The sequence below is a fragment of the Dioscorea cayenensis genome, unplaced genomic scaffold, assembly GCF_009730915.1.
Source record: "Dioscorea cayenensis subsp. rotundata cultivar TDr96_F1 unplaced genomic scaffold, TDr96_F1_v2_PseudoChromosome.rev07_lg8_w22 25.fasta BLBR01001105.1, whole genome shotgun sequence".
Classification (NCBI taxonomy): Eukaryota; Viridiplantae; Streptophyta; class Magnoliopsida; order Dioscoreales; family Dioscoreaceae; genus Dioscorea; species Dioscorea cayenensis.
Window position 1 is genome coordinate 130,789 of NW_024087496.1, and position 15,085 is coordinate 145,873.

Below are 15,085 nucleotides of genomic sequence, written 5' to 3' on the forward strand. Positions count from 1 at the left end.
CTTATTTGGGAGACCAATAAAATGGGAGATGTACTGATATGATTTAATATTGTCACAAAGCAACATATGCTTCTCTGAGAGACCTCTAAAATCACAGAACATTATATAAACAATAAACATTCCGAATTTTCATATTTCCAAAATAACATGCGACTCTGATTGGCTAATTGATTTATTTGCAACATGGCTAGTCAATAAAGACTAGTGTTAGATTTTATATTTTTGGTACTAGTGGGCCCTATATAGGCTTTACATGGGCTTAGGAGTCTTACGCCAAAAAGTCTCAAGACTTAGTGGCTCAACCTCTATACCTATATATAAACCCATTACACTTCTATTACACAACCGATGTGGTAATATATTTCCAATAACTAGCATGGATCAAAAAGTGTGTCAGAGGAACTAACAATCCTACATTTGTCAATGTAGTATGTCTGGACATGAATATGTATCAGATGAATCTCTAATCCAATTAGCTAGGCTTTTAGGTTGAATCAAATCTCAAAAGAGTTGCGTTTTTATCTAACATAATTTACATTACTAAATAACCCAACAAATAGATCTTTAGGCTGTGAATTATGTACAGTATGCAAATAACATAAAATAGTGACTTAGTGATATTAAAATTCACAATCCACTCAAGGAAAATATTGTTCACAATGGGTGTGCTTGCACTAAGGATTGTTATGTACAAATTATCATGTCAGCCATTATAAGATAGTATAATTCGAACACGAGTCATTATGTGATGTGACATCTCTGTCAACCCATATATTATTTATTCATTAGTAATGAGAATAAAAGTGTAGTACAGTTGAGAAACAAAGGATGCCCAACTAAAAACACTTACTAAAGCTCTAATCAGCTAGGAAAAGTCCCAAAATACATGATTACACTACCATCATGAATTGTAGAAATCTTTGCACTTCATATAAACTGTCTAGGTAAGAGATTGCCCATAATTTGTGGTCATACATAACCTTGTCATTATTCAGGAAATAAAAGTCCCTCATAAAATGATAAATTGGCAAATTATCGAACTTATTAACAAATCATGCACACAAGCCTACAGTAATTCAAACAAACTCATTAAACATAAATTGCAATCTTTGGCCTTTTATACAACTTTAATAATCAGCATGAAATTGAAGCTTTGAGAAACAATTTTAAGAACTGTATGATAACGTTTAACAAAAAGAAAACAGAAATAAACGCTCTCATGCTCTTCTATGTTGCATCTGGAAAAAAAAAATGCTAGCAAAGTTTGCAATTGGCCGGATATCACATGAAAATTGTGAAACACAATGAATACCAAACTACCAAATAAAAATTGAGCACTAAAGGAGCAATGAATGATACAAGATTTGTAGGGGAAAAACGTGTATTTGAATCCTTCGTAGCATAATGCCGATCAAGACACTTTTTTATATGATCATGCATCGTTGCATCAGTACCAATAGCTGCCTAGAAATAATAAATGATACTCCGTAAGTTAGTGAATTACTAAAAGATAGCATATTTCAAAGCATCATAACATACAACATGAATGAAAAATAAAATTATGGCTTAAAAGAAACACAAATGATCTCATATGTAAAGTTGGCATCACAAAGAATACAATAGAAAGGACCAGAAAACTCACTTTATCCATGCAACTTAGCAAATCAGATTCACTCAAAAGAGGTGGAGGCCTTGTGACTCCAGAATCAAGCGTCAATGTTGTTGGTAGAAACTGCAAAAATTACAAGAACCAGAAACTATTGACTTCAGTTCCCCAGTTTCAGGAATGCCACAAAATTGCCAGTAACAACACAAACCTTCACATGCATGCTAGCAAAAGCACATATATAAATCATTGATGCCAGAATGGTATGTCTATGTTAAATATTTAAATTTATAATGTTAAAACTGCTGGACTTAACAAGTTTATAAAATGTGTATCCATCCTTCGAAATGATGGCACCTTCAAAATCATAATAATTAAAAAACTTGCGGATGAAAAAATAATGTTAATAGATGAATTATGAATCCAACTGACAAGGAATGAAAAGAAAATACATTAACTCTGTCATACAATTTCTTACAAAAGAAAAATGGCATAATCATAAATTAGATACCTTCAAATCTGTCTAGCAACATCTTTGGTATGATGAAATAATGTATCTGTAAAATGACCATAGCAGAGACAGCACTACATAGATGGATGGCAATACACGGAAAGAGAAGATCAGATATGAAGGTAACTTTGCATAATTAGGCATAGCTTTGACTGAGGAAGCTATAAGAGAGAGAGCTGGCACAAAAGGACACAAGATGGTGCAAAAGGAATAAATATGTTCAGACATTTTCAGCATAAACTCAAGGAAGCACTGGCACAAAATGAGACAAGAAGGTTTAACTTGATATCAAAGAGGCATAAAGGAGATAAAAAGGACACGCATAGAAAGGGCATAATTTCAAAATTATATGTTAAATGGAGCGTATTAAAATAACCTCATAACAGCAATCCTTAATAAAATTTCCATATCTAAGAAGTTTCTAGCAAGCAAACTTCTAACTAAACAAGTGGAATGCCATGTCAATGGCATTAAATAATTTCTATCACTTCAACTTCTATTCCGTACATCCAAACTTATTTTGCAGCCTACATGTAAATATAATATAAATTATGATAAAATGAATGATTTACTTTTCCATGTAAATAATGAAATGAACTTTAAAATTTATAAAAATCAAAATCTATTTTTAAAATTTTTTAACAATCATTCAATTTTTCAAAATTATTTATGAAAAAAATCTTTACCACTTAAAACTCTTAACCAAAACAACACAATTGTTAGAGTAGTATTATATAATATTCACAGTTATTTATGAGATCATCCTAGTTTAGTCTAAAAAGGCAATAATGTTTTTTGGGGCTAATGCTAATAACCCTAATTCTTTTGTTCTCTTTATAAGAGTATGGTGACCTTTTTTGTCATTAAGAAAGACTTTTGAGTTTGTAGATTTTTATTTGCTTGGTTGTCCTGCATCTAACAACGATCTCGTCCTAGCACCATCCCACAACTAGGTCATTTAAGTAATTTTCATCCTTATCTATTAATTATTAAAGTAGAAAGCAGTTAGGAGAAGGTTTTCTATAATGAAAAGGATATAAATTTCTGATAAATATGATCAATGGAGGTCACTAATTACAATATTCATAAGGCGGAAGTGGTCATTTGAAAAATGAAAAAAACTAGTTAGCTAAGATAACCTATAAATCAGCATTATCACAACACTAATACTAGCGTCACATGGCCAAGTATGTAAAATTATCCAGCATGATGAACTTAAATATTGGCATATGACAACATCCATAGGGAGCTTACCTAGCCAATACTTAGAACCGGCTCTACTCATACTTTTTTTATTCACACCAACATGACCCATTTGTCCAACAAGAAATTCTGACTTTTCACAAACGTGGTCATAGCACATGCGAATTCAAATTGGTTAATCAGATCAATATGAATATATTATATAGATAAATTCTAAATTATACAATAAATATTATATATATGTCTTAATATGTCTTTATTTATATGATTATTTATGATTATTGCTACTAATTATTCAACAAGTTGGATTGATTGATACGAGGAATGTAGGGATATGACAACATCCATTTAATGTAAGCTACATATGCACTTATAATTTAATAACTACAATTTTTGAAGAAAACCTTGTTCAATGTACAATGTTTGGTTGGCGTATAAACTAGTTTATTCAAGTTATTCCAAATTCCCACCCCAACTTAATAATTAGGAATAGAATTAATCCTTTCCATAAAATATAGTTCATTAAATAAATTATTAATTAATTAATTAACATTAAAAAATGGCTAACCATAAAGAAATACCAATTTATTAACTGATATAATATAATTTTAATTAAAACTTACTTATTTGAATTAAAATTTACACAAATCTAGATTAGTTTAGGATAAAAGTTTTCTTGCAGACCAAATTCAAACTTCAAAACCACATCCTAACTTATTCCAGTCCCAACCAAACATGTCTCATTTTCCCAAATTAAGCATTTCCGTCTAACATATATTTCTAATCCTAATTTGATCAAAAGAAAATATGCCAATGATATTTGATCCTCCCAAACATAGAGAGAGGAAGCATTTTAGGGTGGCAAATTCCAAAGTGTTCAACACAAGAGATACTCTTAAGTACAGGGGCCCAAATAACTTTTTGTAAACTAACTAGACCAATGATTAGGAAATCACATAAAAAATGTAAAGTAATCAACCAATTGTTTGAATCTAGCTGAAGGATGGGAGCTCACAAGTGCCAAAGAGCTATGTCATCCCTTTTTGGCAGTGCCACCTAAATTTGTCTAGTGATTTGTCTACAAATTGATAGGTTAATCCAATAAAAATCCAATCAAGTACCTCATGGAGTGGAAATGTATGGCCAACTAACATGAAACAAGCCCATTCACTCAAATTAATCAAAGAAAATTTCATTAGACAATATTAGATATTAGATATCAGAAAGCATTATCAAAGGGACCACTAAAGTTAGAATCACATTTCTAGGACAAACTGAAATAATATTAAAACTAAGTAAATCAAAGGCTGACAACCAATTGCCGTCAGAAAATGAGCAGAAGAGAGGATCAGGATGATTCCCTGTTTTCATAACAACCATATAAATATGTTAACTCTAGCCTGCATACTTTCAAGCTCCTAAACAACAACTAATATTAACTACAAAAATGCCCGCGCATAAAAAATTGGCAAAAGAAATCTAGCATCAAACTCGAAAACTTATTGATATCATGAAGAGAACTGGGAAGGGAAAGGTTAGTGGCTAACCTGCTCGCCGATAGTGTACGTCGGGATTATATAATCACCCCACGATTCAAATCGATACACATCCAAGTAATTTTTCTGCCAAATATGAGACAGTAGTATGAGAAGCAAATAAGGGAAGAACTAAATCATGCTTGCTATTTGGTTAGCTAGGTAAAGCTAACCATATCATTTACCAAATCTTAGTAATTCAGGGACAAATTTTGAAAGATAAAACACTACGAGGAAATTCAACAGCAAAAAGAAGCATGGTCAGAGATCTAATTGTTGCCTCCAAAATACTGCAGGGCCCACAGTTTTACTATCTTCACCTCCTAGGATTTCAAATTAAGTGGCAACGCCTGAACCAGGCAATCCCTTTCTATAGATTTCCGGTGTCATGTCATGCAGTCCACTAAAGCGCACTCAATTATATATCTGTCAAGGAGATAACAACAATTTGTGCTAATACGAGAAAGCAAAGCCTTGCTTAATGTACCAGAATATTTTTCCCATACTAGCTAGTACATTTAATGTGATTTAGTCACTTGATAACTAGGGAAGTAATTAGCAAATTAAATCTCAAACTAAGAATCTATAAGCATAACTTGAACTACAAAAGGTATGAAATCAGATATTGTGTATGTAATGCAGTTCTTCAAAAGAAATACATCTCATAACTTAGATCTTCCCAAAAAAAAAAAAACAATTTTAGATTATGAATATTCCTTAAATCCAAGATTTTTCTTGAGCAATTATTTGTCTGCATTTTATCTATTTGAAATGTGCATTATTCCTACTGATGTCGTTGCACAGTTTGCACCTATACTTTTGTATAAAAAAAAATTATCATAATCCAAAGCCATGTATATGCTAGCCACAAAAAAAATAAAAATAAAAAAAACAACTACTACTACAGTCAAAACTTATAAAAAAAACACAAAGGCCCACACTCACAAGTAATTCATAAGGCTTAAGTGTGATTTTTGTCCCTATATTTTGTCCCAATGTTCATTTTGTTTTCATGTACTATTAAAATGACCAAGATGGTATCTATACTTTGCCTATTTTGTTCCTGTGCACTTTCAAAATGTTCAATATGGTGAATACTTGACATACACCCAAAGCATACCATTGGAGTCCACTTTCTTCAATTGAGGTGAAATTTGGGACAAAAGTGTATGGTGATATACCATACAAAGCATATCCGATTTTGCCACATTAGCATCTTATAAGTTGTTTAAAAACTAAAATAATATTTTGAATCGGAGAAAGTGGATAAAATAATCATATCTTTTGGGCCGAATGTCAAGTGCCCACTATATTAAACACTTTGAAAGTACAGGGACAAAAATGAACATAGAGGCAAAGTTCAAAGACCAAAAATGCACCAAAGCCAGTCCATACAAGTAAATAAATTTCAGCATAACCAACCGTCAACATAAAGAAGCTACAACCATAAGGGATAACTTCTTTTACCAAAGTTCCACAACCAGCAAAGTAGATAATAATGGGAACATAATATTTTACAACATAAATCCACATACTTTTAAATAATATTTCCCTGTACTCAGAACTAGACAACAGAAGATACAGTATAAGAATTGATACTTACAGCTATTATTGTCCGTCCAGATGCAGAAAACTGTTCACCGGCAATATCAATTTCAACCGTAGTTTCAGCCCCAACTGCAGGTTGTGAGACACAAGCAAGGAAATGGCGCACAACAAGCTCATATATTTTCTAGAAATAACCATGAAAGTGGAACTAGTTTAGAGAAATAATGTTAGCAACAGTTTGTCAGAATTTGAAAGAAACTTTCAAGTTAACAATATGAAATATAGCATATGACATTTTTTTGTTTTAAAAGCTGCACTTTCATACATGATGATCTTGACTCCAGCTAGATTCACCATCAGAAAATTTTGTTGGATGAATTGGAGGGTGTGCTTTGTCATCATGGCCGCCACTACCAGGATTTCTCCAGAGCCTTGATTCAGTGTTTAAAAGTTGTAAAGCATATGGACCCCAAATTGGATGCTGTTCCTGTTCTCTCACAATGGCCTGGATCAAGGAAATATATGTATTCTCATGTGAAGAAAAAAGGCACCAGAATACAAAATAGCTTAAATAATCTTGACTAAAAATTCTGGCATTTGATGGGAATTCAGAGAAAAGGATCTTCCCCAGGAGTTAATTTAGACATTCATTCATGAATAGCTTGCAATTGTTATTGCAGAAACTATATTGTGCGACAGGGCTGAACAAGAGAGTGACAATCTTAACATAAAAGATTCTGAACAAGCAAACAAAATTTAGAGTTGATTAATCTGACAACATAATCATATTGTTCGCAACTTACTGATTCTAGATAATGACAATTAAGCAATCAGCAAATACTTTTTTGTTGGCTTGGCAATTATACTCTAGAGAGTTAAAGTTGCAAAATTTAACAAATGTTGTTATTTTTTTATGCAATCCAAGATTGGACTTTACCAACACTAGATGATGATAAATCTCAAGCATTCTAGAATCTTGACCACAATATCACATAAGAATGTCCTGCCATCTTTTAATTAGAGTAATTCATATGGTCTACCAAACAAGACCTAGCCAAGCAAATTGCAAAGCCAACTGTTTCAGTTTATTCTGATTAATTCTTAACAAACTAAACACAATGCTAAATCCAGATTAATGCAATAAAACTGCTAAACTATGAAACGCAGAATATATTTAATAGTGTATCTATTCCGAAATCTTCATGAAACTTGCATAAAATGATGACCTTACAAATACATGAAGAGAATGTTGCATTCATCATGCATGCCAAGTTAGTCCATAAGATCATTTATACATAAATAAGACAGCAATTCAAGAAGCTCGTGCTTTAAGACCTATACAAAGGAAGATCCATGATTAAGTAAATATTCAGATTTTTTATGTGGATAAGGCAATATAATTTATTCCACAAACATATCAGAACCAAACCAAGGTGCAGTTTGAGTTATATAGCAACAATACTTTTGCACAGAAACACATCAATTACATATGATAAAAACTTGACCGAGTGCAATCATTATTTCTTTGGAATTGGTACAATTCCATTATTTCTTGATATGATGATGCTTCCTTCAAATTTCATTGTTCTCATACGTTAGTTGAATGTGAAACGTCGCTCACACTATTTAAATGTTTTGACAAACAAGCAATTTCTTAACATCCTCAGTTAGCAAAAAGACCACTCATGTTCACTAAGGTGTAGAATCTTCATGATTCAACTTATTACTGACATTTAACATCTTACATATATTGAAATTAAACTGTATGACTTTGATCCTTTGTTCCATTTAGGTTGATTATAAGTTCTTCAAAATTAATGGGTAATATGAGAATCATTCTTCTCATAGGCTACCAATTAAGACCACTGATTGAACATGGAGCAATAGGCAACCACATATCCTATAGGCTAATTGTTTTGCAAACTAAGAACACTGTTGCAACAACAGATGGTTAAACCTTTCCCACACATGGGAAAGTCAGATGACCAACAAAAGGATTTTGGTCTCCATTATTTCCTAAGATTACCCGTTTTTATGCATCAAACTGCATGATTAATTTTATATAACTCACTTATTATTACAAAATAATTGGTCCATATGCCATAAATAGCTCACACAATGCAATTATTTTTAAATGTTACTAAGTAAGTTTGGCATGTATAAGCAAGTAATTGGGAAAAGAGAAGAAAAAAATACTATTCAAATATTTATCACTTCACAGTGAATGGTACCAGTACATTAAAATTTACATCTTGCATTTGGTTTCTCTCAACTCAATATAATCTATAAGACTTTGTCACTACTAAATCCCTACACGTCACATGCTAATAAATTTGCCATCATTTCATAGGAACCACCAGCCATAGGTTTCAATAATAGTTCCCCTCAAAAGAATTAATACTACCATGTTTAATCATAACCCTCCACTATTCCCATTTATACAACAAATTAATTAGCAGTACACACAGGCATATGAATATAATTAGCACAAAGATTAACAAAAAGTACAAGCAAGTTAAAAAAAAAAACTAACATGTAGATCCATGCTTGATGAGAAGCTATCTGTCTCTGTACGAGGATAACTAATAAATCCAGCCTGGTAAAGTTCCTCTGCTACCTAACACAAAATGAAAGATATCATTGATGAGTTAAAAGAATTTATAGCCAAGAAGCACAGAAAAAGGTAGATTAAAACGGATTAGTACATATTTAGAAAATCACAAATTGCATATATACCCCGATAAAGCTCCTATTTGCATACATAACATCATATAATTCAATCAATAAAATATGTTATCAGTGTCCTCCTTTGATCCCTGTTCATAAAGCATGAATTCTTAACATTTTAAGTGACCAATTTGTAACTTGCTTCGGTGAACTGCTGAATTTTGTTGATGATGTTTGTGAACTTCATTGGCTCTAAAAATAATTTTAATGAATGGTTAATGGCGGAAACAAATTGCCATTAACATTGCACTTACAATTAGCATCTGTGGAATCAAATCACAAAGTTGGAAAATTAATTTGAGAAATACAATCCAGCCAAGTGAACATTTGCTTTAACTCGACAAAGAAAAGGTGTTTCTGTCTTGTGCTATATGTAATAAGACGTGATCATAATGTAACTTAGGAAAGAATTTGGTGGTCCCCTATTTATACCATACACTTAAAGTTATTAGAGTAACCTGCAGTCCCAATCGGTTAAGTTGGTAAGTACGAATATGAATATATAAGTTTGGGACTCTCATCCTATTAGCTTTAAGCATTTGGGTTGACTTAGGCCCTAAAATATATTAGGTTTGCATCTCACATGGTATTTAAGCTTTGATTAATTGAATAATTTGTTTGTTTGCACAGTGGTCAGCTAAAATAAACTACCACATGTCAAGTGAATACATTAGAAAAAGCTAATAATCCTATCAATTACGTTAATAAATATGAACATGAGTAATCTAAGTCTCACAGCATACTAGATTGGCCTTTGGGTTAAATTGAGACAAGATAATATCTTTAGTTTTCATCCAACAAAAGTGAACTTAATCAGATGTGACAATAAATTTTTCTCAATATCACCCTAGATTATGCAAATAACTACAAGCAGTTGAAACAGCATGACAGTAGACTTTGTCAGGATATATGGAATTAAAATTAAATCCAATGTCCATGATTGGTCAAAGAATAACTTGGAATAACTAGGATTTAGGACAACCCAAGTTAATGCAAGTTATCCAACCAAACATGATTACTTGGAATTGGAATACTATTCTTAGATTTTACACAATTTGATTAATTAGACTAAAAGAGCAATTAAATAATATAAACAACCAGTATTCACGATTAATTGGACTAGAGCAACTTCAATTGAAATTAATGGTTCTAATCAGTATTAATCAAATCAAAGCTCATGATAATTTGGAATAACTCGGGATAAAACTTCCCCACAATACAAATTCAAAAGCCAAAACCCTTATTCCAACTTAGCCAAACGTATTCCAACCACAACCAAATACCACCAATGTTACTTCCAAAGGGAACTTCACATGCTTCTTTTCTTCTCATCCATATTGGCCTTCCTGGCACAAATCAATATCTTCACCTCATATACCTGTTCATGGAAGTCTACTACGAATTCTAATCTCTGATATAAGGCAAAATAGAAAGAAAGCACAACGCATGGGCTAAGAAACTGATTGAATATCTTCTGGAGGACCATAATTAAAAGTAAAGATTGGGGACAAGAAATACAAAAAGTAATTTGGAGTAAATATAAATAAATAGATAAATAATCAGTCAGTCAATTAGGATGTTAAAAATGAAGAGATCATGGTTGCAAAAGTAAATATGGAGCATGAACTGATTCAGAGCAATTCCTACGATCAGCCCTGAGTTTTGCCAAGAAATGGTTTAAATTTTTGTCTACTAAGAAAAAAATGACTGCCCATTACAAAATACCAACCTTCATGGTGTGCTCTGAACTAATTCTAAAGTATCTTGATGCTCGTTTTTGGAGCTCAACAGTACTCAATGGATATGGTGGATACTTCAATTTCTCCTGATGTCGGACATTTTGGACCTGAATAACAACAGCAAAGGATGATAAGAACTTCAGACTTCCTGGAAATACATATATGGAGTTCATATTATAGACAGCATATGCCTCACAGTTGCAGTGGGTTCCTCAACACACATCTCATAAATTATAACAGAGCATGTATAATCAAACAAATGACCACGCCTGCAAAAGCAAGGAATGAGTAAATTAATTGTCAAAGAAATGATAAAACATAGCAAAACCTAACAACATTACATCCAATTAAAAGTAGCAGTCCCATTATCTGAAGTATGAGAACAATTAATCGTCCAGAATTCTTCTGGCTCATGTGATTGTATTTCCCAATACCGCTCCACAATAAAACCAAGTGTAGGAAACTGCATAAGGCATAGGATAAAGGGCATAAGAATTATTAAAATAATTTGAAAATTCAAAAAACACAACACAAATCACACTAGTAAACTTTGGTATAATTGCTTCCTTTTGAAAATAAGAATAGAAATTATATTCCCAAACCTGGCAAGGACCATAACTTAAAACTATATTTCCATCAGCCCCAGCAAAATCCAATACAAAGGCATCTCTTAAGAGCAATGTCTGAAATCTAGTGAAGGAGGCACCTATACGAAGGTCAATTTCCTGCAAAGTGAGTGTCAATTAGAAGAAACTACAGACTCAGGCACAAATTGCACAAAAAAAGAGAAATATATAGATTTCAAAGCAAAATTGATTGGTTGGTTCAAGTAGTTCAGCAAATAGAAATCAGTGCATCATAGTTAATTTCAAAGAGTTCAGATAGTTACTAAACGATACAGATGAAACAGTCCCATTCAAACACTTAGAATAATATTCAATAAATAAGTGACCTGTCTAGCATCAACAGCATCTGAAAACAATCTATTGGGTCGAACAAGATTCTGCACTGCTTCATGTATTTCCCTGCATTCTCAAGGTTTCACCATAAATTAGAACTTTAGAAAGCAACGGTCTTTGCATGCACTAGGTCAAAACCCTAGGGACAAACCTGTTAGTTAGTGCAGAAAAATGAGCCCTCCATACATTCAAGTGGTGATTAGCAGAAGTGCAAACCTCTACTACTTCAAATGCAATATTTTCGCCTTCTCTATCACAGTCAAGCCACAGGACAAGCCACTGGCACTTCCTTGCTTCTTCTTCCAAAGTTCTTTTAATGTCTAACTTGTCCTGCATATTCAAAACTCATGTTATACACAATTGACTTTGCACAAGATCATCAGTCAGGTCAAGATTAAGCATGTGTGACTATATCCTATGCAACCTAACCTAAGTGGTTCACATGGCCCATCTTCCAAAATGGTTGACTTATTACTTCATACTCTACTTGTAGCCTTAGGCAGGTTTCATTGCTAATTAAAAAGTGTGTGTTTAAGGTAATCTTTTTTGAAAATTGGTTTAGAGGGAAAACTTTTTTGTGAACAGACCACTCAATTGATATTAATCAAATAAAATATTTGCAATTAAAATCTTATTTTTAATTAGTAATAAGTTTACTAATATTCATATTTTTAATAAACTAATTAAGAAATATAATTATTTTTTAGATGATTAAATCTTATAAAAAATAAGTAGGTGGTTTGAGTTTGAGGTCTTTGGCTGGAGAATGCGAGTAACTCACCAAGCAAACATCTCTTTAGTAAGGCCTGACCTTGATGTTTGTTTTTCTCACTTGCCCTTCCAAAGGTATATGATTAACTTATGCTTCTTTTTCGATGACATTTTATATCTGAGGAGAAACAAAATGGACTTTCTTTTTCCTTTTTAAATATAGAAAATACGCAGTGTGTGTTGCTATTGCCAAAACAACCACCAATATAGTATAAGTGGGATGCCCACAAGGTACATGTCGTGTTTCTCATAGATCATCTCAAAGGTATTTTAAAATTTAACATAGTAGCATTTTACTCTCAATACCTACACACAATGGAAACAATGCATTCCTCATGTGTTTATACCACTAAGTATATTATAAAAGACAGTCCTCAATGACAAAGTACAAGGGATGGAAGCAAGAGATATTATACAAAAGATTCACCAAGAAAACAATCATTTCACTGGTTAAAGTCATTACAGGATTTACAATGATGCCCTTGCAACATTTACATCATCAAAAACCTCACGCAACAAAAAACTCATTTACCAATAAACTAACAAATGGGAACTGTAAAAGAAGTCCATAAAAACGGAATGCCTCAAAAGAAATCCCCAAGAATCATGATTACAGAAGCAACCATTCCTTCATAAAGATTTTGGGAAAATAAAATTCTGCAAAAATCATACAAATAGAAACCCCAGAGATTTGAATAAACAACAATAGACCTCACAGAACCATTCATTCAAAAGATAAGTCACCATCAATAATCCAGCAAACATGAACAACAAACTAAGTCCCAAGACATCCAGAAAAATCATCAAAATTTCGCCATAAATCAACGTTAAGTTAATAAAGATATCAACAAATATGATTTATCTCACAAAACAATTTGTTCACAAGATACTTCACTGTTACTGTAAATCATCCAACAAACATGAACACCAAGCCAACCCCAAACCATCTCAAAAGATCACCAGGAATTCGCCAAGTCACTGCATAACAACAGACCACAAGGAGAAGCCCCAAACAGAGTATATAAACCAAGGATTTCAACAACCCACGATTACTCACATAAACAAATTCACTCACAAGATAATTCATAGTCAATCATCCAATAAGCACAATCGCCAGACCAAATCCCCAAATCATCCCATACAATCAAAAGCAAAAGCATTGAAGAAGGTACCTGGGGGACGTGCTTGCGGACGGGAGCATGATAGAGGTCGGCGGGGTCGCAGGAATGCCATTTGCGGAAGCGATCATCGAATTCAAGCTCCATGAGATGGCCAGTGACGGAGGTCATGAGCATGTGGCAACGCTGGCCGCGGATGGAATAATCGAACTCAAAGATGCGGTTGTAGCGGGAGCGGCCATCACGGGACCTCAGGCCACCGCCGGCGTGCGAGAGGATCTCAGCCACAGATTTTGCGACCGAGGGCTTCTCGGCCACGTTTAGCACCCAGGTGCCGCCCCTGCCGGACATGGCGCCACCGCAGCCGGGAAGGGTTTCGAAATGGGACGCGCGCGCTTATCCGAGGTGCCAAAAGAAGAAGAAATCAGAAGCCGTAAAAGACAAAGACAGTAAAAATTTGGCATAATCACCAAAATAGTCCCTGTACTTTTCTCTCTCTTTTCTTTTGGTCCCTCTACTCAGAAATACTCTCGACTAATCCCTCTATTTTTGAAAATATACCCACTTAGTTAAAATGCTCCCAACCAGCCCCTCTACTTTTAAAAATATGCATACTTAAAGGGACTAAGTGGGCACATTTCTAAAAGTAGAGGGACTGGTTTGGAGCATTTTTAACTAAATAGGCACATTTTCAAAAGTAGAGGGGCTAGTCGGAAGCATTTCTGAGTAGAGGGACCAAAAGGAAAGAGAATGAAAAGTACAGGGACCAACTAGGGTATTATACCTTTTTTTGATCAGTCATCGTACTATTAACTTTTTCCATTTGGGTCACTAACTTTTGATTTATATCTTTTTGATCATTGGAATCCAATCCTGTTTCACCGGGAGGGCACTTACAATATTCCGGCAAATTTAATTCGAGAAATTCCAACCCTTTTTTAAACTTTTTTAAACCATGCTGGTCATGACACATCAGCCGGAGAAATTCCAATCCTTCATAATCCCTGTCAACAAGCCATGTCAGTATGAAGTTTTAATCTAATACAATATAATAGCCAACTCATCACCCAAGTCAGCACCTTCTTTCTTTTCTTTTGAGGGATCATCATCCCCTTCCTTCATCCAAGAGAGGGAGAGAAAAGGGGTTCATCATCGGAGCTCCGGAGTTCCAGTTCTTCATCAGTGGGAAAGTGAGCAAGGAGGAGGAAGACCAAAGCCCTAATTCGGCACTAGAGACAGGTGTTAGGGCAAGAAGAAAGGCCTTTAGTGTTCAAATTTTTGCGCAACATGGACGGAAATTGGGAGATAAGAGATACAACTGGTGAAGCACCAGATTAAGGCATTCTATTATATGATTTTTCAAATGTT

General features: G+C 33.6%; 1 protein-coding gene across 3 annotated transcripts in view; it reads right to left on the reverse strand.

Annotated features, from left to right (window-relative positions):
• LOC120255608 (DNA topoisomerase 3-alpha) overlaps positions 1–14,116 on the reverse strand; it is a 47,138-nt gene extending 33,022 nt beyond the window's left edge. For 2 of the 3 annotated variants that reach the window (XM_039263403.1, XM_039263406.1), the window contains exons 1-13: positions 13,772–14,116; positions 11,980–12,158; positions 11,822–11,894; positions 11,472–11,594; positions 11,211–11,332; positions 11,066–11,138; positions 10,860–10,976; positions 8,937–9,020; positions 6,729–6,908; positions 6,459–6,587; positions 4,868–4,942; positions 1,643–1,732; positions 1,360–1,464 (exon numbers count right to left, since the gene is read on the reverse strand). In XM_039263403.1, coding sequence (XP_039119337.1) covers positions 1,360–1,464; positions 1,643–1,732; positions 4,868–4,942; positions 6,459–6,587; positions 6,729–6,908; positions 8,937–9,020; positions 10,860–10,976; positions 11,066–11,138; positions 11,211–11,332; positions 11,472–11,594; positions 11,822–11,894; positions 11,980–12,158; positions 13,772–14,068 — 1,647 coding nt within the window. In that variant the 5' untranslated portion in view covers positions 14,069–14,116. The remainder of the gene's footprint in view (positions 1–1,359; positions 1,465–1,642; positions 1,733–4,867; positions 4,943–6,458; positions 6,588–6,728; positions 6,909–8,936; positions 9,021–10,859; positions 10,977–11,065; positions 11,139–11,210; positions 11,333–11,471; positions 11,595–11,821; positions 11,895–11,979; positions 12,159–13,771) is intronic. The other variant, XM_039263405.1, reaches the window with a different exon arrangement.
• Positions 14,117–15,085: the final 969 nt, after the last annotated feature.